Here is a 26,706-nt window from a genome sequence, read left to right as displayed (position 1 = left end):
TGAACCTTGTCATTTGTGGAATTTTTGTTTCCTGTTGCTGGCTTTTCTTTTCTGCCTGGAGAAGTTCCTTTGCTTTTCGTTGTAAGGCTGGTTTAGTGTTGCTGAATTCTCTTAGCTTTTGCTTATCTGTGAAGGTTTTGATTTCTCCTTCAAGTCTGAATGAGAGCCTTGCTGGGTAGAGTAATCTTGGTTGGAGGTTTTTTCCTTTCATCACACAGTTAAGTACATCATGCCACTCCCTTATGGCCTGCAGGGTTTCTGCTGAAAAATCTGCCTATAACCTTATTGGGGTTCCCTTGTATGTTACTTTTTTTTTTTTCCCTCGCTGCTTTCAAGATTTTGTCTTTAATTTTGGTCAGTTTGATTAATATGTGTCTCGGTGTATTCCTCCTTGGGTTTATTTTATATGGTACTTGTTGTGCTTGGTGGATTTGAGTGAGTGGTTCCTTTCCCATGTTAGGGAAGTTTTCAGCTGTTTATCTCTTGGAATATTTTTTCTGTCCCCTTCTCTCTCTCTTCTCCTTCTGGCACCCCTATAATATGGATGTTGTTGCGTTTCACGTTGTCCCAGAGTTCTCTGAGACTCTCTTTCATTTGTTTTCAATCTTTTTTCTCTTTTCTGTTCCACATTCGTAATTTACTAATCTGTCCTCCACCTTGCTTATTCGTTCTTCTGCCTCCTGCATTCTGCTGTTAGCTACTTCTAGTGAATTTTTTATTTTAGTTATTGTATTTTGCATCTCTTCTTGTTTAAGTTTTATGTCTTGTATCTCTTTGGTCAGTGTTTCCTGTAAGGTATCCATCTTTGCCTCCAGTTTATTTCCAATGTCTTGCATCATCTTCAGCATTGATAATCTAAAGTCTTTTTCCTGGAGGCTGAGAATCTCCTCATCACTTAGCTGATTTTCTGGGTTTTTTTCCTTTCTCCCTCATCTGAGTTACAGTTCTCTGTCTCTTCATTTTTATAGGTCTTTGGTGTGGTGACCTTTTTACAGATGATAGGGTTGTAGCCTCTCTTACTTCTGGTGTCTGTCCCCCTTGTGGCTGAAGTCAGTATGCGGGCTTGCTGTAGGCTTCCTGATGGGAGGGGCTGATGCCTGCCCACTGGTAGGTGGAGCTGATTGTAATCCTTCTGTTGGGTGGGGCTTAGTCTCTGGATGGGATTAGAGGCAGCTGTGTGCCTGAGGGGTCTTTAGGTAGCCTGTTTACTGAGGGGTGGGGCTGTGGTCCCCCCTGGATTGTTGTTTACCCTGGAGCTTCACAGTGCTGACTGGCAGATTTTCCCAAAATGGCCACCTCCAGAGAAAGGCAGCTGCTGAATATTCCCAAGAGCTTTGCCTTCAATGTCCCTCCCTCACAACAAGCCCCACATTCGCCCCTGTTTTCCCAGGATGTCCTCCAAGAACTGCAGTCAGGTTTGACCCAGGTTCCTATGGAGACCTCGCTCTGCCCTAGGATCCAGTGCACGTGAAAGTCCATGTGCATCTTTTAAGAATGGGGTCTCCGTTTCCCCCAGTTGCATGGAGCTCCTGCACACAAGCCCCACTGGTCTTCAATGCCAGATGCTCCAGGGGCTCTTTCTCCCAGTGCTGGATCCCTGCACATGAGGGTTTGATGTGGGGCTCAGAACTCTCACTCCTGTAGGTGAGTCTCTCTCTGTGAACCAATTAGTTTTCAGTCTGTGGAGCTTCCCACCCGGGAGGTATGGAGTTGTTTATATTGCGAAATCGCCCCTCCTACCTCTTGATGTGGCCTCCTCTTCTGGAGTAGGGTATCTTTTTTAAGGTTTCTGGTCCATTTGGGTGGGGATTGCTCAGCTTTTAGTTGTGAATTTTGTTGTTTTTAGGAGAGAAGTTGAGCTCCAGTCCTTCTATTCCACCATCTTAATCCTCTCTGAGTATGTCCATTTTAACAATATTAATTCTTCCAATCCAGGAGCATGGGACATCTTTTATTTGTTTGAATCCTCTTTAATTTCCTTGATTAACGTTTTTTAGTTCTCAGTATATATCTTTTACCTCCTTGGTCAGGTTTATTCCTAGGCATGTTATGTTTGTTTGTTTGGGTGTGATTTTTTTTTTATATTCTTTTTCTAATATTTCATTGTTAGTATACAGAAATGCAGCTGATTTCTGAATGTTAATCTTATATTCTGCTACTTTGCTGAATTAGTTGATCAGTTTGAGTAGGTTTTGTGTGAAGTCCTTAGAGCTTTCTGTGTATAGTATTATGTCCTCTATAGAGAGTGAGTTTTACCTCTTCTCTTCCAATTTGGATACCTTTCATTTCTTTTACTTGTCTGGTTGCTGTGGCTAGGACTTCCAATACTTTGTTGAATAAAAGTGGTGAGAGTGGGCATCCTTGTCTTGTTCCAGATTTTAATGGAAAGGCTTTCGGCTTTTCTCCTTAGAGTTTTATATTATTGGCTGTGGGTTTGTCATAAATGGCTTTTGATGGTAAGACATGTTTCCTCTATATGCACTGTGGTAAGAGTTCTTATCATGAATGGATGTTGGATTTTGTCAAATGCTTTTTCTGTATTTATTGAGATAATCATGTGGGTTTTGACTCCTTTTGTTAATGTGGTGTATGACATTGATTTGTGTATGTTGAGCCATCCTTGTGGAATTAGGGACGAATCCCACTTGGTCATGATGTTTTTTGTTTGTTTTTTGGTTTTTTTTAGTTTTTATTATAGTGTTCTGTCAATTTCTGCTGTACAGCAAAGTGACCCTATCATACATATATGTACATTCTTTTTCTTACATTATCCTTCATCATTTTCCATCACAAGTGTGACTGGATACAGTTCCCTGTGCTGCATAGCAGGATCTCATTACCTATCCACTCCAGATGCAGTAGTTTGCATCTACCAGCCCCAGATTCCGGTCCATCCTATTCCCTCCCCTTCTCCCTTGGCAACCACAAGTCTGTTCTCCATGTCCATGAGTTTGTTTATTTTCTGTAGATAGGTTCATTTGTGCCATATATTAGATTTCAGATATAAATGATATAATATGGTATTTTTCTTTCTGACGTACTTCACTTAGTATGAGAATCTCTAGTTCCATCCATGTTGCTGCAAATGGCATTATTTTGTTCTTTTTTTTTTTTTCTTTTTAGGGCCACACCTGCAGCATATGGAGGTTCCCAGGCTAGGGGGTCTAAGTGGAGCTCTAGCTGCCGGCCTATGCCACAGCAACACAGGATCCGAGCCATGTCTGTGACCTACACCACACCAGATTCTTAACTCACTGAGCGAGGCCAGGGATTGAACCCACAACCTAGTTCCTAGTCGGATTCATTTCCGCTACACCAAGATGGGAACTCCTATTTTGTTCTTCTCTATGGCTGTGTAGTATTCCCTTATAGTGCCACATCTTAATCCATTTATCTGTTGGTGGACTTTTAGGTTGTTTTTCCACGTCTTGGCTATTGTGAATAGTGCTGCAGTGAACATAGAGGTGCATGTATCTTTTTCAATGAAAGTTTTGTCTGGACAAATATCCAAGAGTGGGATTCCTGGATCATATGGTAGTTTTACATTTAGTTTTCTGAAGTACCTCCATAATGTTTTCCATAGTGGTTGTACCAATTTGTATTTCTTGTTGACCTAAGAAAACATTTGTGTGGTTGATGTCAGAGAATGTTTTGCCTATGTTCTCTTTTAGGAGTTTTATGGTGTCTTGTCTTATGTTTAAGTCTTTAGCCATTTTGAGTTTATTTTTGTGCATGGTATGAGGTTGTGTTCTGGTTTCATTGATGTACATGCAGCTGTCCAGGTTTCCCAGCATGACTTCCTGAAGCGACTTTTTCCCATTTTATATTCTTGCCTCCTTTATCAAAGACTAATTGACCATAGGTTCTGGATTTATTTCTGGATTCTCTGTTCTGTCCCATTGGTCTGTATGTCTGTTTTTGTACCAGTACCACACTGTCTTGATTACTGTAGCTTTGTAATATTGCCCGATGTCTGGGAGAGTTATGCCTCCTGCTTGTCTTTTGTTCCTCAGGATTGCTGTGGCAATTGTGGGTGTTTTATGGTTCCATATAAATTTTTGGATTGTTTGTTCTAGTTTTGTGAAAAGTGTCATGAGTTATTTGACATGGTTCATGTTAAGTCTATAGATTGCTTTGGATAGATTGCTTTGGGTAGTATGGCCATTTTAACTATATTAATTCTTCCAGTCCAGAAGCATGAGACATCTTTCCGTTTGTTTGAATCCTCTTTAATTTCCTTAATTGATGTTCTCAGTATGTAAATCTTTGCCCTCGTTGGTCAGTTTTATTCCTAGGTACTTAATTTTGGGGGGTGAACTTTTAAAAGTTATTTTTATATTTTTTAAAATTTCATTGTTAGTATGCAGAAATGCAACCTATTTCTGAATGTTAATCTTGTATCCTGCTACTTTGCTGAATTCATTGATCAGTTCAGATAAGTTTTGTGTGGAGTCCTTTGGGTTTTCTATATATAGTCTCGTGTCCTCTGCATAGAGTGACAATTTTACCTCTTCTCTTCCAATTTGGATACCTTTTATTTCTTTTACTTGTCTGGTTCCTGTGGCTAGAACTTCCAATACTATGTTGAATAAAAGTGGTGAGAGTGGGCATCCTTGTCTTATTCCAGATTTTAGTGGGAAAGCTTTCAGCTTTTCTCCTTTGAGTATATATAATATACTGTGGGTTTATCATAAATGGCTTTTGATGGTAAGGCATGTTTTCTTTATACCCACTGTGGTAAGTGTTTTTGTCATGAATGGATGTTGGATTTTGTCAAATGCTTTTTCTGTATTTATTGAGATAATCACGTGGGTTTTTTTGTTTGTTTGTTTGGTCTTTGTCTTTTTTTTGACTTTTCTAGGACCGTACGCATGGCAGATGGAGGTTCCCAGGCTAGGCGTCTAATCAGAGCTATAGCTTCCAGCCTACATCAGAGCCACAGCAGTGCGGGATCCGAGAGCATCTGCAGCCTACATCACAGCTCACGGCAATGCCAGATCCTTAACCCCTGAGCAAGGCCAGGGATCAAACCCACAACCTCATCATTCCTAGTTGGATTCGTTAACCACTGAGCCACGGTGGGAACTCCTCTTCATGTGGGTTTTGACTCCTTTTGTTAATGTGTATGAATTTGATTGATTCACATATACTGAGCCATCCTTGTGAACTTGATGAATCCCACTTGGTAGTGGTATATTATCTTGTTTATGTGTCTTTGGATTCGGTTGGCTAAAATTTTGCTAAGAATATTTGCACCTATATTCATCAAAGACATTTTTTCTTTTTTTTTTTTTTTGTGGTATCTTTGGCTTTGATGTTAGCATGATGGTGGCTTCATAGAGTGTCATTGGGATTATTCCTTCTTCAAGCTTTTGGAAAAATTTAAGAAGGATGGGTATGAGTTCTTTGTGTGTTTGGTAGAATACACCCGTGAAGCCATCTGGTCCTGGACTTTTGTTTGTAGGGAATGTTTTTTATTATATATTCAGTTTCATTTCTAGTGATCCATCTCTTCAAATGGCCTATTTCTTGATTTAGTTTTGGCAGGCTGCATGTCTCTAGAAAGTTGTCCATTTCTTCTAGGTTGTCAAATTTGTTGGCAGGTAATTGTTCATAGTGTTCTCTAATGGTTTTTTGTATTTCTGCAGTATCTGTTGAGATTTCTATTTTTCATTTCTTGTTTTGAGTTCTTTGTCTCCTCTTTTGGGGAGTCTGGCCAGAGGTTTGTCCATTTTGTTTACCCATTCAAAGAACCAGCCCTTGGTTTTATTGATTTTATTGATTTTTTTTTCTATTGTTTTTTTGAATCTGTATTTTATTGATTTCCTCTCTCATCTTTATGATTTCTTTCCTTTTGCTGAATTTAGGTTTTGTTTGTTCTTTTTCTAATTCTTTTAGGTGGTGGCTTAAATTGTCAATTTGAGATTTTTCTTCTTTCCTGAGGAAGGCCTATATTTCTATGACTGTCCCTCTAAGAACAGCTTTTGCAGCATCCCATAGATTTTGAATGGTTGTGTTTTCATTATCAGAGGTATTTTTTAATTTCCCTTTGATTTCCGTATTGATCCATTGGTTTTTTTAATAGCATGTTGTTTAGTCTTCATGTAGTCAGGTTTTTCTCATTTCTTTTCCTGTGGTTGATTTCTACTTTCATGCCATTGTGGTCAGAGAAGATAATTTGAAATAATTTCTGTACCTTTAAGTTTGTTGATGTTAGTTTTGTGTCCCAGTATGTGGTCAGTCCTTGAGAATGTTCCGTGTACCCTTGAAAAGAATGTGTATTCTGATTTTTTTTGATGTAATGTTTTGAAAATGTCAATTAAGTCTGACTTTTCTATTGTGTTGTTTAGGATCTCTTTTACCTTACTGATTTTCTGTCTAGAGGATCTGTCCATTGATGTGAGTGGGATCTTAAAGTCTCCTACTGTTGTTGTATTCCCATCAGTGTCTTCTTTTATGTCTGTTAGTATTTGTTGTATTTGGGTGCTTCTATATTAAGGTCATATATATTGATGAATATAATAACCCTCTTCTTGAATTGATCCTTTTATCATTAAATTGTGTCCTACTTTGCCTTTTCTTTATGGCCTTTGTTTTAAAGTATTTTGTCTGATATGAATATTGCTTTCCTGTCTTTTCCATTCGCATGAAATACCTTATTCCATCCCCTCACTCTCAATTTATATGTGTCCTTTGCCCTAAGGGTGAGTCTCTTGTAGGGAGAATATTGTAGGCTGTTGCTTTTTTATTCAATCTGCCACTGTCTTTTGCGTGAAGCATTCAGTCCACTGACATTTAAGGTAATTATTGATAAATGTGTGTTTATTGCCATTTTAAACTTTATTTTCCAGTTGATTCTGATTCTCCTTTGTTTCTTTTTTTGGTTGGATGCTTTCCTTTCATTTTATGTTTGTGTTCTCTTCTTTTTAGTTTTTGTGAATATGTTGTTGGGTTTGCTTTGTGGTTATCTCCTGTTAATCCCTTCCTATATCTGCTTGCTTTAGCCTAATGGTAATAATAGGCTCAAACACATTCTTTTGAAAAAAAAAAAAAAAAAAGAGTTTAGATTTTCTTACTTTCCTTCCCCACATTTTATGATTTTGATGGCCTTCTTTAACATCTTCATGTTTGTGTTTATGGTCACTTTTATAATAGGTTTTGTTTTTGTTTTTGTTTTTTCCCTTTTAGATCTGCATACTGGCTTATTTAAGTGATTATTTTCCAGTTTTGGTTTCCTCCATGCTACATCTTCTTGTTTCTTTTTTATTTAGAGGAGCCAGTTCAGTATTTCTTTTAGAATGTGTTTAGGTGTAGTATTACTGTGTTCTTTTGGTTTTTGTTTTTTGGAGAAATTCTTTATTTATCCTTCTTATTTTAAATGATATTCTTGCTGGATAGAGTATTCTAGGCTGCAAAATTTTTCCCTTTTAGAACTTTGAATATATCTTGCCACTCTCTCTGGCTTGTAGTGTTTCTGTAGAGAAATCATTTGGTAGCCTTATGGTGGTCTCCTTATAATTAACTCTTTTTTTTTTTTTTTCCTTGTGCTGCCTTTAGAATCCTCCCTAATTTATGCCATTTTTATTATAATATATCTTAGTGTGGGCCTGATTAGGTTCAAGTTGTTTGGAGCCCTCAGTGCTTCCTGTATCTTGATACCTGTTTCATTTACATTTGGAAAGTTTTCAGCCATAATTTCTTCAAATACATCTTCAATCACATTTTCTTTTCTTTCTCCTTCTGGACTCTATTATGTGTAGATTGGCTGACTTTATGTTATCCTGTAGATTTCTTGTATTGCTTTCATGATTTTTCATTTGGTTTTTTGTCTGCTGTCCTGATTGGGTGATTTCCATTATTCTATCTTCCAAGTTACTAATTCATTCCTCTGCATTATTCATTCTGCTCTTCAGTGCCTTTTAACTCAGCTTGCATCTCTGCAAATGAATTTTCTAATTTTTCTGTGCTCCTCTTTGTATTTTCTCGTTCCTTTCTAAAGTAATCTGCATTGTGGTTCAGATCCGCTCTTAATTCCTTCATATTTGCTCTTAATTCAGTGTTTTCACTCTCTCCTCTTTGAACTCAGTGTCTCTGAGACTACAGAGGTCTGTCTCATTGCTTGCTCCTTCAGGGGAATTCTTTCTTTTAACTGGGACTAGTTCCTGAACGTCTTCATCTTGATTATATTTTTCTTATTCTGTGAATTTAGTGTAACCAACTACTATAGTCTTGGAGGGCTATTGATATGCAAGAGCGCCCTGGGTATTTTGTGAAGGCTTACCATTTATTTCTGGTGTGAGGGTTCAAATGCTTGCTGTCTCCTTCCTCGGTGTGCGCAGGCTGTTATACCCTTGATAGGGTGCTGTGCATACTTCCAGAGAGATGGAGGCATTGGGCAGGGCTAGTAGCTAGTGCCTGGTTGCTAGGCCCTTGACAGTGGCAAGGATCTGCAGGAAGGTGGCCCAGGCTGCTCCTAGTTGCAGGGCCCTGGGAAGTGGCATTGGCTCTCAGGCAGGTTTAACAGGTGCCTGGAGCATTTGGCAATGGCAGGCCATGTGCATTCCCATGGGAGTGAGAGCAACAATGGGTTGGTGCTCAGTTGCAGTGCCCTCTTCAGTGCTCAGTCTCTGGGGTGACTGGGGCCACAGGTGGTACTTGTTCATAGACCCCTAGTGGTTGGTGGACCATGCCCATCTCTGGCTGTTTTGCCCCTGCCACCTGTAGACTACGTAAAAGCACCCCATCATTTAACCTGTGCAGGAGGCACCACCACCTTTAGCCTGCACAAGAGGTGCCTAGCTGCCCACAGCCCCTCCCTCTGAGGGTCCATGAGTATGCAGAGAAAGATATTCCTATGGTGGTCTGTTCCTCTTCCTCTTGCCCTCCGCAACAAGTGTGCCTTGCTTCTCCTGTGGGCCCAGACCTCCTCTCGGATTCCTTTTGCTGTGATGCTCTGCTCCCCAGCCCTTGGCTCACAGTTCTGTAGCCCCACAGGCTGTCTCCACACAGCCAACCGAGTCCTCTCCCCAGAACTGGCCTCCAGTACCTGAATCTCAGTGCCCAGCTCCCTTTCTAGCATCTCAGGCTGTGGCATGCTGGGAGGTTGGTACTGGTGGTCTGTGCAGTGCTCTCTCTGCTTTGCCCTCCTCAGTCCAGCCACTATGCTTTTCTCCAAGCCTTTGAGGTCCCTCTGTCTTGGCTGATCTCCACATCAGTTAGGTGGCTTCCCAAGTTGTGGATTCCTTTTCTCTTTTTTCTTTTTTACCCAGTTGTTGGGAGAGTTTCTTGCCTTAAGTCCTTTCTGGAGGTTTAAGGTCTTCTGCCAGCGTTCAGTAGATGTTCTGTGAAAATCATTCTACATGTAGATGGTTTTTGTTGATTTGTTTGTGGGAGAAGGTGAGTGCCACATCTTAGTCCTCCACCATCTTGATCCAGCTCCTATGTTTTCTTGGTCTATGAATCTATTCCTGTTTTGTAAATAAATTCATTTTTATCATTTTTTTTAGGTTCCTCATATAAGTGATATCATATGATATTTATCTTCTCTGGCTTCCCTTAGTATGAATAATCTCTAGGTATCCATGTTGCCGCAAATCACATTATTTCATTATTTTCTATGGCTGAGTAGCCTTCTCTTATATATATACACCACATTTTCTTTATCCATTCATCTCTGCATGGACTTTTAGGTTGCTTCCATGTCGTGGCTATTGTAAGTAATGCTGCTGTGAATATTGGAGTGCATGTGTCTTTTCAAGTTAAGAGTTCTCTCCAGATATATGCCCAGGCATGGGATTGCTGGATCATATGGTGGCTCAATTTTTAGTTTTTTGTTTTTTAAGGAACTTCCATGCTGTTCTGTATAGTTGCTGCAATAATTTACATTCCCATCAGTAGTGCAAATAGGGTTCTCTTTTCTCCACACCCTCTCTAGCAGTTATTATCTGTAGGCTTTTTGATGATGGCCATTCTGACCAGTGTGAGATAATACCTCTTTATACTTCTGATTTTGCATTTCTTTAATAACTAGCAATGCAGCACATCTTTTCATTTGTCTGTTGGCCGTTTATATGTCTTTGGAGAAATGTCTTTGGAGGTCTTCTGCCCATTATTCAATTGGGTTGTTTGCCTTTTTTTTTTTTTTTTTTTTTGTCTTTCTAGGACCACACCCACGGCATATGAAGGTTTCCAAGGCTAGGAGTCCAATCAGAGCTGTAGCTGCTGGCCTACACCATAGCTCATGGCAACAGAGCAAGGCCAGGGGTCGAACCCACATCCTCATAGATACTAGCTAGATTCATTTCCACTGCACCACAACAGGAACTCCCTTTGAGCCATTTTGAATTTATTTCTGTGTATGGTGTGAGGGAGTGTTCCAGCTTCATTGATTTACATAGAGCTGGCCATCTTAGCACAGCATGCTGAAGGGACTGTCTTTTCTTCATTGTTAAGTTCTCGCCTCCTTTATTGAAGATTAATTTACTGAGGTGTATAAATTTATTTCTGGCCTCTCTATTGAGTTCCATTTTGCCATATTTCTGTTTTTATGCTAGTACCATTGTATTTTTATTACTGTAGCTTTGTAATATTGTCTGAAATCTAGGAGGGTTATGCCTCCAGCTTTGTTCATTTTCTTCAGGATCACTTTGGCAATTTTGTGTCTTTTATGGTTCCCTATAAATTTTAGGATTATTTGTTTTAGTTTTGTGGAAAATGTCGCAATTTGATAGGGGAGCACATTAAATCTGTAGGTTGCTTTGGGTAATGTCGTTTTTATACTATAATTCTTCCAATCCAAGAGCATAGGCTATCATTCCATTTCTTTTAAATCATCTTCAGTCCCCTTTATTAGTGTTTAATAGTTCGTAGCATATGAGTATTTCACCTCCATTGTCAGGTTTATTTCTTTTTTTTTTTTTTTTTTTTTTTTTTGTCTTTTGTCTTTTGTCTTTTGTTGTTGTTGCTGTCTCTTGGGCCGCTCCCGCAGCATATGGAGGTTCCCAGGCTAGGGGTTGAATCGGAGCTGTAGCCACCGGCCTACGCCAGAGCCACAGCAACGCGGGATCCGAGCCGAGTCTGCGACCTACACCACAGCTCACGGCAACGCCGGATCGTTAACCCACTGAGCAAGGGCAGGGACCGAACCCGCGACCTCATGGTTCCTAGTCGGATTCGTTAACCACTGCGCCACGACGGGAACTCCAGGTTTATTTCTAAGTGTTTAATTTTTTTGATTTGAACTTTAGATAAATTGATTGCTTTTTTTTAACTTTCTCTTTATGATATTTCATTGTTAGAAATGCAACTAACTTCTGTATATTGAGTTCCTGTCCTGGCTCAGAAGTAACAAACCTGACTGGTATCTATGAGGACATAAGTTCAATCCTGGGCCTCACTCAGTGGGTTGGGCATCCCATGTTACCCTGAGCTGTGATGTAGGTCGCAGACATGGCTTGGATCCAGCGTTTTTGTGGCTATAGTGTAGGTTGGCAGCTGCAGCTCCAATTTGACCCGTAGCCTGGAAACTTTCATATATGCTGCAGGTGTGGCCCCAAAAATCAAACAAAAAGTTTCTCTATGTTAATCTTGTATCCTACTACCTTGCTGAATTCATTTATCAGTTGGAGTAATTAGGGAGTAGCCGTGTGGATTATTTAGGGTTTTCTGTTATATATCAAGTCATCTGCTTACAATGACAATTTACATCTTCCATTCCATTATGTTGAGATATGTTTCCTCTGTACCGTGATAAGAGTTTTAATCATGAATAGGTGTTAAATTTTATCAGATGCTTTTTCTGCATATGTTGAGAAGACCATGTGGTTTTTGCCTTTTCTTGATATAGTGTATTACATTGATTGATATGCATATATTAAACTATCTTTGTGACCTTGGGGATGAATCCAACTTGATAATGATGTATTTTTTTTAATGTTTTTGTACTAAGTTTGCTAGTATTTTTTTATTTGAAGATTTTTGCATCTGTAGTCAGCAAAGATATTGGCATGTAATTTTCATTTTCATTAATGTCTTTGGCGTTGGTATTAGAATAATAGTGGCTTCATAGAATGACTTTGAGAGTGTTCTCAGTTTTTTGGGTTTTCTTCTGTTTTTGTTGTTGTTGTTGTTGTTTATTACTCAATGAATTTATCACATCTGTAGTTGTATAATGATCATCACAATCCATATTCACAGGATTTCCATCCCACAACCCAAGCACATCCCCCCACCCCACAAACGGTCTCCTCTGGAGACCATAAGTTTTTCAATGTCTGTGAGTCAGCATTTATTCTGTAAAGAAGTACAGTTTGTACTTTTTTTTTTTTTTTTTTTTTTTTTTTGCCATTTCTTGGGCCGCTCCTGTGGCATATGGAGGTTCCCAGGCTAGGGATCGAATTGAAGCTGTAGCCGCCAGCCTATGCCAGAGCCACAGCAACATGGGATCCGAGCCGCATCTGCAACCTACACCACAGCTCACGGCACCACCGGATTCTTAACCCACTAAGGCCAGGGATCAAACCCACAACTTCATTGTTCCTAGCTGGATTCGTTAACCACCAAGCCACGACGGAAATTCCCAGTCTGTCCTTTTTTCAGATTCCACATGTCAGTGAAAGCATTTGATGTTGGTGTCTCATTGTATGGCTGACTTCACTTAGCATGATAATTTCTAGGTCCATCCATGTTGCTAAAAATGCCGGTATTTCATTCCATTTAATGGCTGAGTAATACTCCATTGTGTATATGTACTACCTCTTCTTGATCCACTCCTCAGTCGATGGACATTTAGGTTGTTTCCATGTCTTGGCTATTGAAAATAGTGCTGCAATGAACATTGGAATACATGTGTCTTTGCAAGTCATGGTTTTCTCTGGATAGATGCCCAGGAGTGGGATTGCTGGATCAAATGGTAGTTCTGTTTTTAGTTTTCTGAGGAATCTCCATAATGTTTTCCAGAGTGTTGCACCAGTTTACAGTCCCACCAACAGTGTCATAGGGTTCCTTTTTCTCCACACCCTCTCGAGCACTTACTGTTTGTAGACTTTTTGATGATGGCCATTCTGGCTGGTATAAGGTGGTACCTCATAGTGGTTTTGATTTGAATTTCTCTGGTAGTCAGTGATGTTGAACATCTTTTCATGTGTTTTTTTTGGCCATCTGTATGTCGTCTTTGGAGAACTGTCTGTTTAGATCTTCTGCCCATTTTTTGATGGGGTTGTTTGTTTTTTTGGTATGGAGCTGCAGAAGGTGTTTATAAATTTTGGAGATTAATCCCTCGTCAGTTGATTCATTTGCAAAGATTTTCTCCCATTCTGTGGGTTGTCTTTTCGTTTTGTTTAGGGTTTCCTTTGCTGTGCAGAAACTTTTAAGTTTGACTAAGTCCCATTGTTTATTTTTGTTTTTACTGTCAATACTCTAAGGTGGATCTGAGAAGATGTTGCTGTTGTTTATGTCAGTGTTTGGTCTTTGTTTTCCTCTAAGAGTTTTATAGAGTCTGGTCTTATATCTAGGTCTTTAATCCATTTTGAGTTTATTTTTGTGTATGGTGTTAGGGGGTGTTCTAATTTCATTATTTTCCATGTGGCTGTCCAGTTTTCCCAGCACCACTTACTGAACAAGCTGTCATCTCTCCATTGTATATTCTTGCCTCGCTTGTCATAGATTAGTTGGTAGTAGGTGTGTGGGTTTAATTCTGGGCTTTCTGTCCTTTCCCACTGATCTGTGTTTCTGTCTTTGTGCCAGTACCATATGGTTTTGATGATTGTTGCTTTGTAGTATAGTCTGAAGTCCAGGAGCCTGATTCCTCCAACTCCATTTTTCTTTTTCAGGATGTCTTTGGCTCTTCTGGGTCTTTTGTGCTTCCAAACAAACCCTACATATTTCATTTAAGTTCTGTGGGAAACGTCCTCGGCAATTTGATAGGGATTTCATTGAATCTGTGTATTGCCTTAGGTAGTACAGTCATTTTGATAATATTGATTCTTCCAATCCACGAGCATGGTATGTTTTTCCATCTCGTTGTGTCATCTTTGATTTCTTTCATCAGCATCTTATAGTGTTCAGAGTACAGGTCTTTTGTCTCTTTAGGTAGGTTTACTCCTAGGTATTTGATTCTTTTAGATGTGATGGTAAACGGGATTGCTTCTCTAATTTCTCTTTCTGGTCTTTCATTGTTAGTGTATAGAAATGCTGTTGATTTCTTTGTGTTAATTTTGTATCCTGCGACTTTGCCAAATTCATTGATGAGCTCTAACAGTTTTCTGGTAGAGTCTTTAGGATTTTCTAGGTATCATATCATGTCATCTACAAATAGTGATAGTTTTACTTCTTCCTTTCCAATTTTGATCCCTTTTATTTCATTTTCTTCTCTGATTGCCATGGCTAGGACTTCCAAAACTATGTTGAATAGTAGTGACAAGACAGACATCCTTGTCTTGTTCCTGATCTCAGCGGGAATTCTTTCAGCTTTTCACCATTGAGAATGATGTTCGCTGTGGGTTTGTCATATATGGCCTTTATTATGTTGAGGTAGGTTCCCGCTATGCCCACTTTCTGAAGGGTTTTTATCAGAAATGGGTGTTGGATTTTGTCAAAGGCTTTTTCCACATCTATTGAGAGGATCATATGGTTTCTATTCTTCAGTTTGTTAATGTGGTGTATCACACTGATTGATTTGCAGATATTGAAGAATCCTTGCATCCCTGGGATAAATCCCACTAGACCATGATGTACAATCCTTTTAATGTATTGTTGGATGCAGTTTACTAGTATTTTGTTGAGGATTTTTGCATCGATGTTCATCAGTGAAATTGGCCTGTAGTTTTCTTTTTTTGTGGTATCTTTGTCTGGTTTTGGTATCAGGGTGATGGTGGCCTCATAGAATGAGTTTGGGAGTATCCCTTTCTCTGTGATTTTTTTTTTTTTTTTTTTTTTTTTTTTTTTTTGGAATAGTTTCACAAGGATAGGAAGGAGAGGTGTTAGCTCATCTCTAAATGTTTGATAGAATTCACCTGTGAAGCCATCTGGTCCTGTTCTTTTGTTTGTTGGACGTTTTTAATCCCAGTTTCAATTTCAGTGCTTGTGATTGGTCCATTCATCTTTTCTATTTCATCTTGATTTAGTCTTGGAAGATTGTACTTTTCTAAGAATTTGTCCATTTCTTCTAGGTTTTCTGTTTTATTGGCATAAGGTTGCATGTAGTAGTCCCTAATGATCCTTTGTATTTCTGTGATGTCCGTTATAACTTCCTTTTCATTTCTAATATTATTGAGTCCTCTCTTTTTTTTTCTTGCTAAGTCTGTCTAAGGGTTTATCAATTTTGTCGATCTTTTCAAAGAACAGGCCTTTAGTTTCATAGATCTTTTCTATGCTTTTCTTTGTTTCTATTTCATTGATTTCTGCTCCGATCTTTATGGTTTCTTTCCTTCTGCTAACTCTAGGTCTTGACTGTTCTTTTCTCTCAAGCTGTTTTAGATGTAAAGTTAGATTGTTTATTTGAGCTTTTTCTTGTTTCCTGAGGTAGGCATATATTGCTGTAATCTTCCCTCTTGGAGCTACTTTTGCTGTATCCCATAGGTTTTGGAATGTTGTATGTTTGTTGTCATTTGCTTCTAGGTATTTTTAAATTTCCTCTTTGATTTCTTCAGTGATCCATTGGTTGTTTAGTAGCATGTTCTTTAGTCTCCATGTGTTCGTGTTTTGTGCATTTTTTTTCTTGTTGATTTCCAGTCGTATAACATTGTGGTCAGAAAAGATGCTTGGTGTGATTTCAATTTTCTTAAAGTTAACAAGGTTGGATTTGTCGCCCAGGATGTGATCGGTCTTAGAGAATGTTCCATGTGCACTTGAGAAGAATGTGTATTCTGCTGCTTTTGGACGGAATGTCTTATAAATATCAAGTCCATCTGGTCTAATGCTTCACTTAGGGCCTGTGTTTCCTTGTTGATTTTTGTTTGGATGATCCATCCATTGCTATAGGTGGGGTGTTAAGGTCCCCTGCTATTGTGTTATTGCTAATTTCTCCTTTTAAGGTCATTAGCAGCTGCGTTATATATTAAGGTGATCCTATGTTGGGTGCATATATATTTACAATTGTTATATCCTCTTCTTGGATTGATCCTTTGATCATTATGTAATGTCCATCTTTGTCTCTCACATAATATTATTTATTTTAGGGTCTGTTTTGTCTGTTATGAGTATTACAACTCCAGCTTTCTTTTGATTCCCTTTTGCATGGAATATTTTCGTCCATCCACTTACTTTCAGTTTGTGTGTCCCTAGAAGTTGAAGTGGGTCTCTTGAAGACAGCATTATATATGGGTCTTGTTTTTGTATCCATTCAGCAAATCTTTGTCTTTTGATTGGAACATTTAGTCCATTTACATTTAAGGTAATTATGGGTATGTATGTTCTTACTGCCATTTTATTCACTTTTAGATTGGGTTTTGTTGCTCTTTTTTTCTTCCCTTTTTCTCTCTTCTTGGGGTTTGATGGTTATTGTTATATTTAAGTTGATTTTTCTTTTTCGTGTGTGAATCTATTGTAGATTTTTAACTCGCAGTTTCCCTGAAGTTTTTTTTATAGAGTGTATGTGTGTATACATGCACACACAAGATTGTTATAAGTTGTTGGTCTCTTAATTTCAAATGCATTTTCAGTGTCCTACATCTGTGCCCTTCTCTTCTCACAATTTCTGATTTTGGTAGCATATTTGTACATGGATGATTTCCTATCTTTACTATATGTATACCTTTACTGGTGATCCTTGTCATTTGTAGTACTTTTGTTTCTAGTTGCACCTTTTCCTTTCCAACCTAGAGAAGTGCTTTTATTATTTGTTGTAAAGCTGGTTTAGTGTTGCTGAATTCTCTTAGCTTTTGCCTATCTGTAAAGCTTTTGATTTCTCCTTCAAATCTGAATGACAACCTCATTGGATAAAGTAATCTTGGTTGGGGTTTTTTTCCTTTCATCACTTTAAGTGTATTGTGCCACTCCCTTCTGGCCTGCAGAATTTCTGCTGAAAAATCTGCCAATAACCTTATTGGGGTTCCCTTGTATATTATTTGTTTCTTTTCCCTAGCTGCTTTCAGTATTTTCTCTTTGTCTTTACTTTTCTTCAGTTTGATTAACATGTGTCTCATATTCCTCCCTAGGGTTTATTTTATATGGTACTCGTTGTGCTTCCTGGATTTGAGTGAGTGATTCCTTTACCATGTTAGGAAATTTTTTGGGTATTATCTCTTTGAATATTTTTTCTGTGCCTTTCTGTCTCTCTTCTTCTGGCACCACTGTAATATGGATGTTGGTGTGTTTAACATTGTCCCAGAGTTGTCTTAGACTGTCTTCGTTTCTCTTCAGTTTTTTTTCTCTTTTCTCTTCTGCGTTAGTGATGGCCACTAGTCTGCCCTCCACCTCGCTTATTCATTCTTTTGCCTCCTGTATTCTGCTGTTGGTTGCTTCTAATGAATTTTTTATTTCAGTTATTGTATTTTGCATCTCTGCTTGCTTAAGTTTTGTGTTTATTTTCTCAATGTTTGCTGTAAATTATCAGTCTTTGCCTCTAGTTTATTTCCAGTGTCTTGCATCATCTTCATATCATCAGTCTATAGTCTTTTTCCTAGAGGCTGATAATCTCCAGATCACTTGGCTGTTTTTCTGGGGGATTTTCTTGCTCCTTTATCATTTTTATAGGTTTTTGATGTGGTGTCCTTTTGCAGACAATAGAGTTGTAGCCACTCTTACTCATGGGTGAAGTTGGTACCGGGGCTTGCTGTAGGCTTCCTGATGGAGGAGGTACTGGTGCCTGCCCTCTGTTGGGTGGGGCTTTGTCTCTGGGTGAGATTGGAGGCAACTGTGTGCCTGGGAAGTCTTTAGGCAGCCTCTTTACTGATGGGTGGGGCTGTGATCCCACCTGGATTATTGTTTGGCCTGTGGCTTCTCAGTGCTGGTGGGTAGGGCCATATTTTCCCAAAAAGACCACATCTAGTGGAATACACGCTGATGAATATTCCCAAGACCTTTTCCTCCAGTGTCCTTCCCCCACAACGAGCCACAGTCAACCTGTTTTCCTAGGAGATCCTCCAAGAACTGGAGGCAGGTCCAACCCAGATTCCTATGGAATCTTTACTTTGCCCTGGGACCCAGTGCACATGAAAGCCTGTGTGCACCTTTCAAGAATGGAGTCTCTGTTTCTTCCATTCCCATGGAGCGCCTGTGCACAAGCCCTACTGGCCTTCGATGCCAGATGTTTCAGGGGCTCTTTCTTCCAATGCCAGATCCCTAGGCATGGGGACCTGAAGTAGGGCTCAGAACTCTCATTGCTGTAGGTGAGTCTCTGTGATCAGTTACCTTCCAGTCTGCGGGCTGCTTACCTGGTGGCTATGGGGTTGCTTATATCACATAATTTCCCCTCCTACATTCTTAATGTGGCCTCCTCTTTGTCTTCTGGAATAGTTTCATGTCCATTTGGTTGAAGGTTGTTTAGCATCTGGTTGTAATTATGTTGTTTTTATGAGAGAAAGTGAGCTCCAGTCCTTCTATTCTGCCATCTTAATTCCATCTCCCTTTATAGCCTTTGTCTTAAAGCTTATTTTGTCCAATATGAGTATTGCTACCCCTGCTTTCTTATCATTTCTGTTTGCATGAAATAATCTCTTTCTATCCCCTCACTTTCAATGTACGTGTCCTTTATTCTAAAGTTGGTCTATTGTAGGCATCATATTGTAGTCTCTTATCTTTTTTGTCCTTTTTTTTCCCCCTTTTTCTCTTTTTAGGGCCGCACCCACAGCATATGTAAGTTCCCAGGCTAGGGGTCAAATAGGAGCTGTAGCTACTGGCCTACACCACAGCCACTGCAACACCAGATCCGAGCTGTGTCTGTGACTTACACCACAGCTCACGGCAACATCGGATCCTCAACCCACTGAGCAAGGCCAGGGATCAAACCCATGTCCTCAGGGATACTAGTCAGATTCATTAACCACTGAGCCACAGTGGGAACTCAGTCTCTTGTCTTTTTTCCAGTCTGCCACTTTTGCATTTCTTTTGACTGGAGTATTTATTTCCACTGACATTTGAGGTGATTGTTGGTAGATAAGTATGTAGTGGCATTTTAAACCTTGTTTCCAGTTGATTTTATATAAGTGGTTTATTTTCCATTTTTGATTTTCTCTTTTCCTGTAGATGCTTGTTGCTTTTCTATTTAGAGAAAGCCTTTCAATATTTCTTCTAAGATAGGTATAGTATTGCTGGATTCCACTAGTTTTTCCTTGTCTGAGAAATTTTTTCTCTCTTCTAGTATAAATGACAATCTTGCCAAGTAGAGTATCCTAGATTGCAAGTTTTTTCCTTTCAGGACTTTGAATATCTTGCCACTCCCTCTGGCCTGCAATATTTCTGTAGATAAATCATCTGATAGCCTTATCAGCCCATCTGATAGTCCCTTCTAAGTAACTCTTTTTTTTCTCTTATTGCCTTTAGAACCCTTTCTTAATCTTTAACTTTTGCCATTTTAATTATAACATGTCACAATATAAGTCTGTTTGGGTTCATGTTGTTTAGGACTCCCTGTGCTTCTACTTGGATTATCTGTTCTTGTAGTTTGGGAAATTTTCAGCCATATTTTCTTCAAATACTTTTTCAATCCCCTTTTTGCTTTCTTCTTGTTCTGTGATCCCTATTATATGTAGATTGATTTGTTTTAATGTTATCCCATAGGTCTTATTTATTGCTTTCATTCATTTTTCTGTCTGCTGTTCTGATTGGGTGATTTCCATTATTCTGTCTTCCATATCACTTATTTGTTCTTCTGCATTATTTAGTTTCATATTTATTGCCTTTACCCTGGCCTTTATTGTGGCAAATGAGTTTTCTAATTTAATTGGTTCTTCATAGTTTTTAGTGTTTTGTTACAGTGATCTGCATTTCCATTGATAATTTTGTTAATTCCTTCAGTATTCTTATTACCTCCTTCTTGAACTTGGGATCTCTGCTTCATTGTTGGTTCTTTTAGGGAAATTTCTCTTGTTTTGTTCGTGAGTGGTATATCATTTTACGTATATCTCTCTGATAGCATGAATTTAGGAGAAACAGTTATTTACAGTGGTCTTGAAGAACCGTTTTTATGTGAAAGTGTCCCGTGTAATCTGCATGAGTCTGATATTTTTTTGTGCAGTGGTTGTTTTTAGTACGGATGCCTACCATGTCTTTCCTCAGTGTGTGCTGGCTGCTTAGCCCCTTGATAGGGGGTGTGATTGGCATTGTGGTGACCTTAGCCTGCCCAAGATGTTGAACAGGCCGCCTCTTTGCCCTGTGGCTATCACATTCCTATCAGGGGCAGGGTTTCCTCCGTAATTGTTGAGTAGAAGCCCGCAGATCCATTTCCGAGCTGCAGTGTGAGATAGGACTGGACTGCTTCTGCTAGAAGAGGAGCCATTGAGCTCCACTGGGAAGTACACTCTGGTATCAGCTGTCACCTGTTGTGAGTGTTCACAAAGTATTCTGTTGTTGGCATACTAGCTCCACACCCCCACGCAGCCATGGGAATCCAGGCAGTCAGCCTTAGATGTCCCTCAGGCACTGTGTTCACAAAGCAGTGAGTGCAGATCTGCCAAAGTCAGGCACCTGGACCTACTGCTAGCTATGGAATCATTGCAAACACTGGTTCTTCCTCTGCAAAGCCCACAGCTGCTAACTCTGGACCCATTTCCCAGCTATGAAAGCACCAGTGATCTGGCTCAGCTGTCCCACAGGTACTGAGCTTACACAAGTGCCAAAATCACAAGGCTTCTAACTAAACACTGGTCAGATTTTAGGCCCACCTCTATGTTGGCAGCCACCAGGGCTTGCTTGCTCCCAGAGCTCATAGAGGCAGAGCTGTGCCCCTACTTTTGTGTGTACTTTGACAGTGGGGCTTCTGTCACAGGTCTTCTGTCAGCAATAAGTGGATGTTCTGTGTGAATCGTTCTGCATGTTGATGGGGCTTTTTGATGTGTTTGTGGAAGAAGGTGAGCAGCACGTCTTACTACTCTGCTGTCTTAATCCCTCTTTTTTATTTGTATATTCTTATTGCCATTTTGTTGTTTTGGATTTGTTTTTGTCTTTTTTTCCTTTGTTTCCTTCTTCTGTGATTTGACAAATATTTTTAGTGTTGTATTTGGATTCCTTTTTCTTAATTGTATATCTATCATAGATTTTTTGGCTAATGGTTATTATGAAGCTTTTGTATAGCAGTCTCTATATATATGTGATTGTTTTTAGGTTGCTAATTTCTTAATTTCAAATGCATTTTTAAAATCCTGCATTTGTACTCTTCTTTCCTCACAACTATTGTGATACCATATTTTACATCTAATTTTTTTGCATATCCCTTAACTGCTTAAGGTGGATAGAGATGATTTTAGTCTTTTAACCTCCTTACTAGCTTTGTGCGTGAGTGAATTACTACCATTACTGTTTGTTTACCAGTAAGCTGTATCATTTCATGACTTTCTTGTTTCTAGTTATGGCCTTTTCTTTTACACATAAAGAAGTTTCGTTAGCATTTGTTGTAAATCTAGTTTGGTGGTGGTGAATTCTTTTAGCTTTTGCTTGTCTGTAAGGCTTTTGATTTCTCTATCAAATCTGAACGGGAGTCTTGCTGTGAGTAGAATATTTTTGGGTATGGATTTTTCCTTCCCCTGACTTTAAGTATATCATGCCACTCCCTTCTGGCTTGCAAGTTTTTTGCTGGATAATCGGGTGATAGCCTTATGAGGGTCCCCTTGTGTGTTATTTATTGCTCTTACATTGCTTCTTTTAATTTTTGTCATTTTAGTTACCGTGTGTTTCTCTTAGGTTTAATCCTTTATGAGACTCTCTTCACTTTGTGGACTTGGGTGACTGTTTCCTTTTCTAGGTTAGGGAAGTCTTTAGCTATATCTCTTCAAATATTTTCTCAGGCCCTTTCTCTCCTTTTTCTAACGCAAATATTAGTGTGGTGGTTGATGTTTCCTAGAGATTTCTTAAACTGTCCTCATTTCTTTTCTTTTTTTTTTTTTTTTTTTTTTTTTCTGTTCAGTATTGGTGGTTTCCATTACACTGGTCCAGTCTTCTGAATCATTTAGTCTACTCTTGATTCCCACCAATGTATTTTTCTTTTCAGTTATTGTATTCTTGATCTCTGAGTGTTCTTTATATTTTCTGACTCTTTGTTGAAAACTAACTTCTCGCCCTGTGCATCCATACTTCTCAAGTACTTTGATCATCATTACAGTCATTACCCTGTACTCTTTCTCAGGTAGATTGCCTATCCCCACTTAAGTTAGTCCTTCTTCTGGGGCTTTTATCTTGTTCCTTCGTTTGGAGCATATTCCTCTGCTCCCAACTTTGTATTTTTGTGTGTGTGGTAGTTTAGTATTATTTCTCAACCTTGGAGAAGCGGCCCTCTTTAGGAGTCGTTCAGTGCATCCCAGCAATGCACTTCCTTCTTGCCACCCAAGCTATATGCTCTAGGATTTCCCTCTAAGAGGTCTGTGTGGGTCCTTCTGTTATGGCACGTTGACTGCATGGGTGGTGTAGTAGGCTTGGTTGGCCCTTAGTCTGGTTGGTTGCCAGGGCCTGCTTTACACAGATGCTGCTGTTTAGCAGGGCCTGGTCCAATAAGGTGGCTATTTACAGTGCCCTAGTGGGCCATGGGGCTAGTGCCATGGTGGGCAGAGTCAGGGTCCCAGAGACAACTTGTGCTGTTGCCTACCCCCTGGCAGATGAAGCCATCTGTGGTTAATGCCAGAGTTTTGGCAGGCAGACCCGATTCTGGAATGTGGCTGCAGGGCCCTGGGATCTCAGTGCTCTTATAAGATTGTTTAGAGGTGGAGGCAGGGCACTTATTGACACAGTTGGGTATGGGATCTATGGTGTCCCAAAGATTGTATTGGCCTGTCCAAGGAAGGAGCAGGGCCCAGCTGGTCCCAGGGTGGAGTCTATGGTCAACATATCGTAGTCTTCTTGCATCAGGTGTCTGCCCCTTGGTGGGTGAGGCTGGTCTAGAGACTTGGTGCAGTGTTCCTGGTGGCAGGGGGCAGTACCTGCTCACTAGTGGGTGGAGCTGGGTCCTACCCTCTGGTAGGCAAGGCCATGTCTAGAGGTGGCTGTTTACTTAGAAAGTCTTTAGGCAGCCTCTCTGCTGGTGCATGGGGCTGTATGCACACCCAGTTAGTTGTTTGGCCTACAGCCTGTTGGGTGGGACAGGTTTGGGCACTAATGAGCCAAGATGTCAGATACCAGCAGCAACAGGGTTCACTCAGCTGAATGTTGCAATACCTCTTGCCACCAGTATCTTTGTCCCCAGTGCCTCCATACCCCCAACACCACCTCTCCAGGAGGCAATAAATAGGTCCAACTCAGGCGCCTATCAAATTATTGCTTTTGCTCTGGGTCCTGGTGCATGTGAGATTTTGTGTAGTCTCTCTCTCCCTAGTCCTGTTGGGCTCCTGCATTTAACCACACTGGCCTTCAAAGTCAAGTGCCCTGGGAGTTCATCTTCCTGGTGCTGGACCCCCAGGCTGGGGAGCCTGACATAGGGCTCAGGAGTCTTGCTCCTGGGAGTGTGGGATTTGATTATTATATTTGAATCGTGATTCCTCTTAGCCTTTAGTTATAGAAGGCCTTTTCTGGTAGGTTCCAGTCTTTTTCATCCGTAGTTGTGATTTTGGTTTGCCTGTGAAGAGGAGGTAAGTTTAGGGTGTTTCTGCCATATTGACCATTCTCTTCAAACTATTTATTTTTTTACCTTATGAAACTAAATATGAATCACAAAGACTGTATTGAAACTGATAAATTTAAAGGAATTATGTAACTTGATTGGTTGATAACTTTGAATCAGATTTATTTTTGTTTTATAAACCTATATTTTAAGTTCTGTGCTTTTCAGTTGTTTGAATGTGGGTGCTTGTTGTAGTCAAAAAGTAATGACCTATTTGATTGTGATATGTTAAATAGTATTATCTTCATTTTTATATTTTAAATTTGTCAATTTTTTCATTTTAAGTTGATTATTTCATTCTTATACAGCTAAATAATTTCATTTGCTTTCTTCTCTCCATGATATATGCCGAGGCATCAGAAAGAGAATGTGGAGAGTTCCCTGGTGGCCTAGTGGTTAAGGATTTGGTGTTGTCACTGCTGTGGCTCAGGTTTGATCCCTGGTCTGGGAACCTCTGCATGCCGTGGGTGTGGCTGGAAAGAAAAAAAAAAGATAGGGATCTTAATTGGGTTCTTTTCCTTTTTTTCTTTTTTTTTGGGGGGGCCACTCCTGCGGCACATGGAGGTTTCCAGGCTAAGGGTCAGATCGGAGCTACAGCTGCCAACCTATGCCAGAGTCACAACAATGCCAGATCCGAGCCACACCTGCGACTTACACCACAGCTCATGACAACGCCGGATTCTTAACCCACTGAGCGAGGGCAGGGATTGAACCTGCAACTTCATGGTTCCCAGTCGGATTTGTTTCCGCTGTGCCACAGCAGGAACTCTCTTGGTTCTTTTTCTTCACTCTGTCCCAAAAGCCTGGAATGTTGTTGGGCACATAGTGTAATTGCCTATTAATAATTATATTTAATTAGTGATATCAAATTCCAATACATTTTCTGCCTTCTTATAGAAAGAACATACTGGTCGTCTTGTCATAGGAGATCACAAATCAACATCTCACTTCCGAACAGGTAAGAAAGTAAAATATAATCAAATTTGGGAGTGTTTATTTGGAATATGAAATATTTGTATAGGAGTTCCTGCTGTGTCACAGCAGGATCTGTGGTGCTAAGACACAGGTTTGATCCCAGCCTGACACAATGAGCTAAAAGATCTGGCCTTGCTGCAGCTGCAGCATAGATCGAGACTGTGGCTCAGATCTGATCCCTGGCCCGAGAACTCCATATGCTGAGGGGTAGCCAAAAAAGAAAAAAAAGAACTATTTGCACATGTTTTTGGGATATTCTAACTTCTCTGTATACTTGTTGATTAATTCCAATGATTGAAATATTAGATACATAGCATATGTAAACATGTTAACATGTGTCATGTAACATGTGGTGTATACATTCATAAGATATTTGAAGGTATATACATCAACATGATACTCTAACCAAGAAACTGACCTATTTCTGTCTTCATTTTTACTGGTTCACAACATTTAGTATTTTAATTGTGAGGTTTTATGCCTCATTGTTCCAACTGTAATAACCAGAGAGTATTTGTATGTATTTTAGAAGTTATTTAATATGCAGTGTTATAGTTGGCATATTATATTGGTTTTTAGTTTGTTCACTAAGTTTTGCTCTGAAATCTTTGAAGAGTGTAAACTCATTGCAAAGCTTAATTTTTCTTTTAATTTTCGGGGAAAAACTTAAAAACTGGAAGTGAATTAGAATTTGGATTTGAATTGTCTGCTGAAAAGTACAGTTTTCTCTTATGTAAAATTGACCTTAATCTTGGATATTAATAACCGGTCATAACTTATATTCACCTAGAATATGTAGCACATTGTAGAAATCAATGGGTCTTATTTTTCTGGTGTTGAACATTATTTCAAATTGGTTTACATTGCTACAAAAGACAAGAGTCCCTGAGCTTTAGCAGAATGGAAATATGTTTAACTGCTGCATTTATCCTTTTAAAATATGAAATTCTTCTTGTATCTACAAGTGAAAATGTCATGTACAGAAAGCTTCAGTGGTATCGATAAAGTTCTAGTTCTTGGGTGGTAAGTTTATAGATGGTTGTTTAGTATTCTGCTTTGTGACTTAATATGTGTTAAAAATATGTGAAGATATCGAGTGTTGCTTGATCAAATAACAGATAAGTTTATGTTGGTTCAGTAAACTGATGATGCAGAGAAAGGCATGAAGAAGAGTCATTACAAGGTCATTTTATTTAGCCATTCTCTGAACAGAATTGCAATGCCTTTTCATTATTTCTGTTCAAAGACAGAATCTTTTATTTGTTGGAGTCTTTTATGTTTTGTTTGTGACTACAAGGAAACTTTCAGGAGAATTGTTAGACTACAAATAAGCTGAAACAGAAAATGCCCAAATTTTTTAGTAATTAATATTTATAATATCTAAACTTCTGGTAGTTCTGAGATTCTTATATGTAGTTTGAGTTATTACATGGAGAAATGTTTTTCATCTTTGATAAACAACTTTTGTATTTTAGGGGGTTGGTTACTGAAGAAGGAATCATAAATACATCCTCCAATTATTTCATTTGTTAGGTAACTACCTATGGTATATGAACCCATCCACAAAATTCACTGTAAAATTAGTCACACACAAATCAGCCCTGAATATAATAGCATCTGTATCATCGGTTTTTTGTGTAATCAAATATTTTTATTAATTGTGACTGAAACATAACCAAAGTACACTGGACATGCAGGGGAAGAAGACAAGAAAATTAATGAAGAACTGGAATCTCAATATCAGCAAAGTATGGACAGTAAATTATCAGGAAGATATCGACGGCATTGTGGACTTGGCTTCAGTGAGGTAGTAATTAACGTATTTTCATTAAATGGGAAGATAATTTCTAATTTAATCATTTATTTCTGTTACATTACTCTATCAATCAAGAATCCTATGTAGAAAGCTTCCTCTATGTAGTTACCTAAACATTTTCATTATGTTTTCTGTTACTAGCTTAATGTAAATTCTGCTTAGATAATCATTAGAG

General features: G+C 39.1%; 1 protein-coding gene across 1 annotated transcript in view; it reads left to right on the top strand.

Annotated features, from left to right (window-relative positions):
- Positions 1-26,706, top strand: part of C2H11orf58 (chromosome 2 C11orf58 homolog) — a 39,007-nt gene that overhangs the window by 11,258 nt on the left and 1,043 nt on the right. The window contains exons 3-4 of the mRNA NM_001244873.1: positions 24,638-24,698; positions 26,413-26,522. Of these exons, the coding sequence (NP_001231802.1) occupies positions 24,638-24,698; positions 26,413-26,522 (171 nt within the window). The remainder of the gene's footprint in view (positions 1-24,637; positions 24,699-26,412; positions 26,523-26,706) is intronic.

The sequence above is a fragment of the Sus scrofa genome, chromosome 2 (genome assembly GCF_054392235.1).
Source record: "Sus scrofa isolate SSC_HxYL_T2T_F1_AM1 chromosome 2, Sscrofa_HxYL_maternal_Yorkshire_Landrace_v2.0, whole genome shotgun sequence".
NCBI classification, from domain to species: domain Eukaryota; kingdom Metazoa; phylum Chordata; class Mammalia; order Artiodactyla; family Suidae; genus Sus; species Sus scrofa.
The sequence above is the reverse complement of the archived record's forward strand: the minus strand, read 5'-3'. Positions and strand labels throughout refer to the sequence as shown.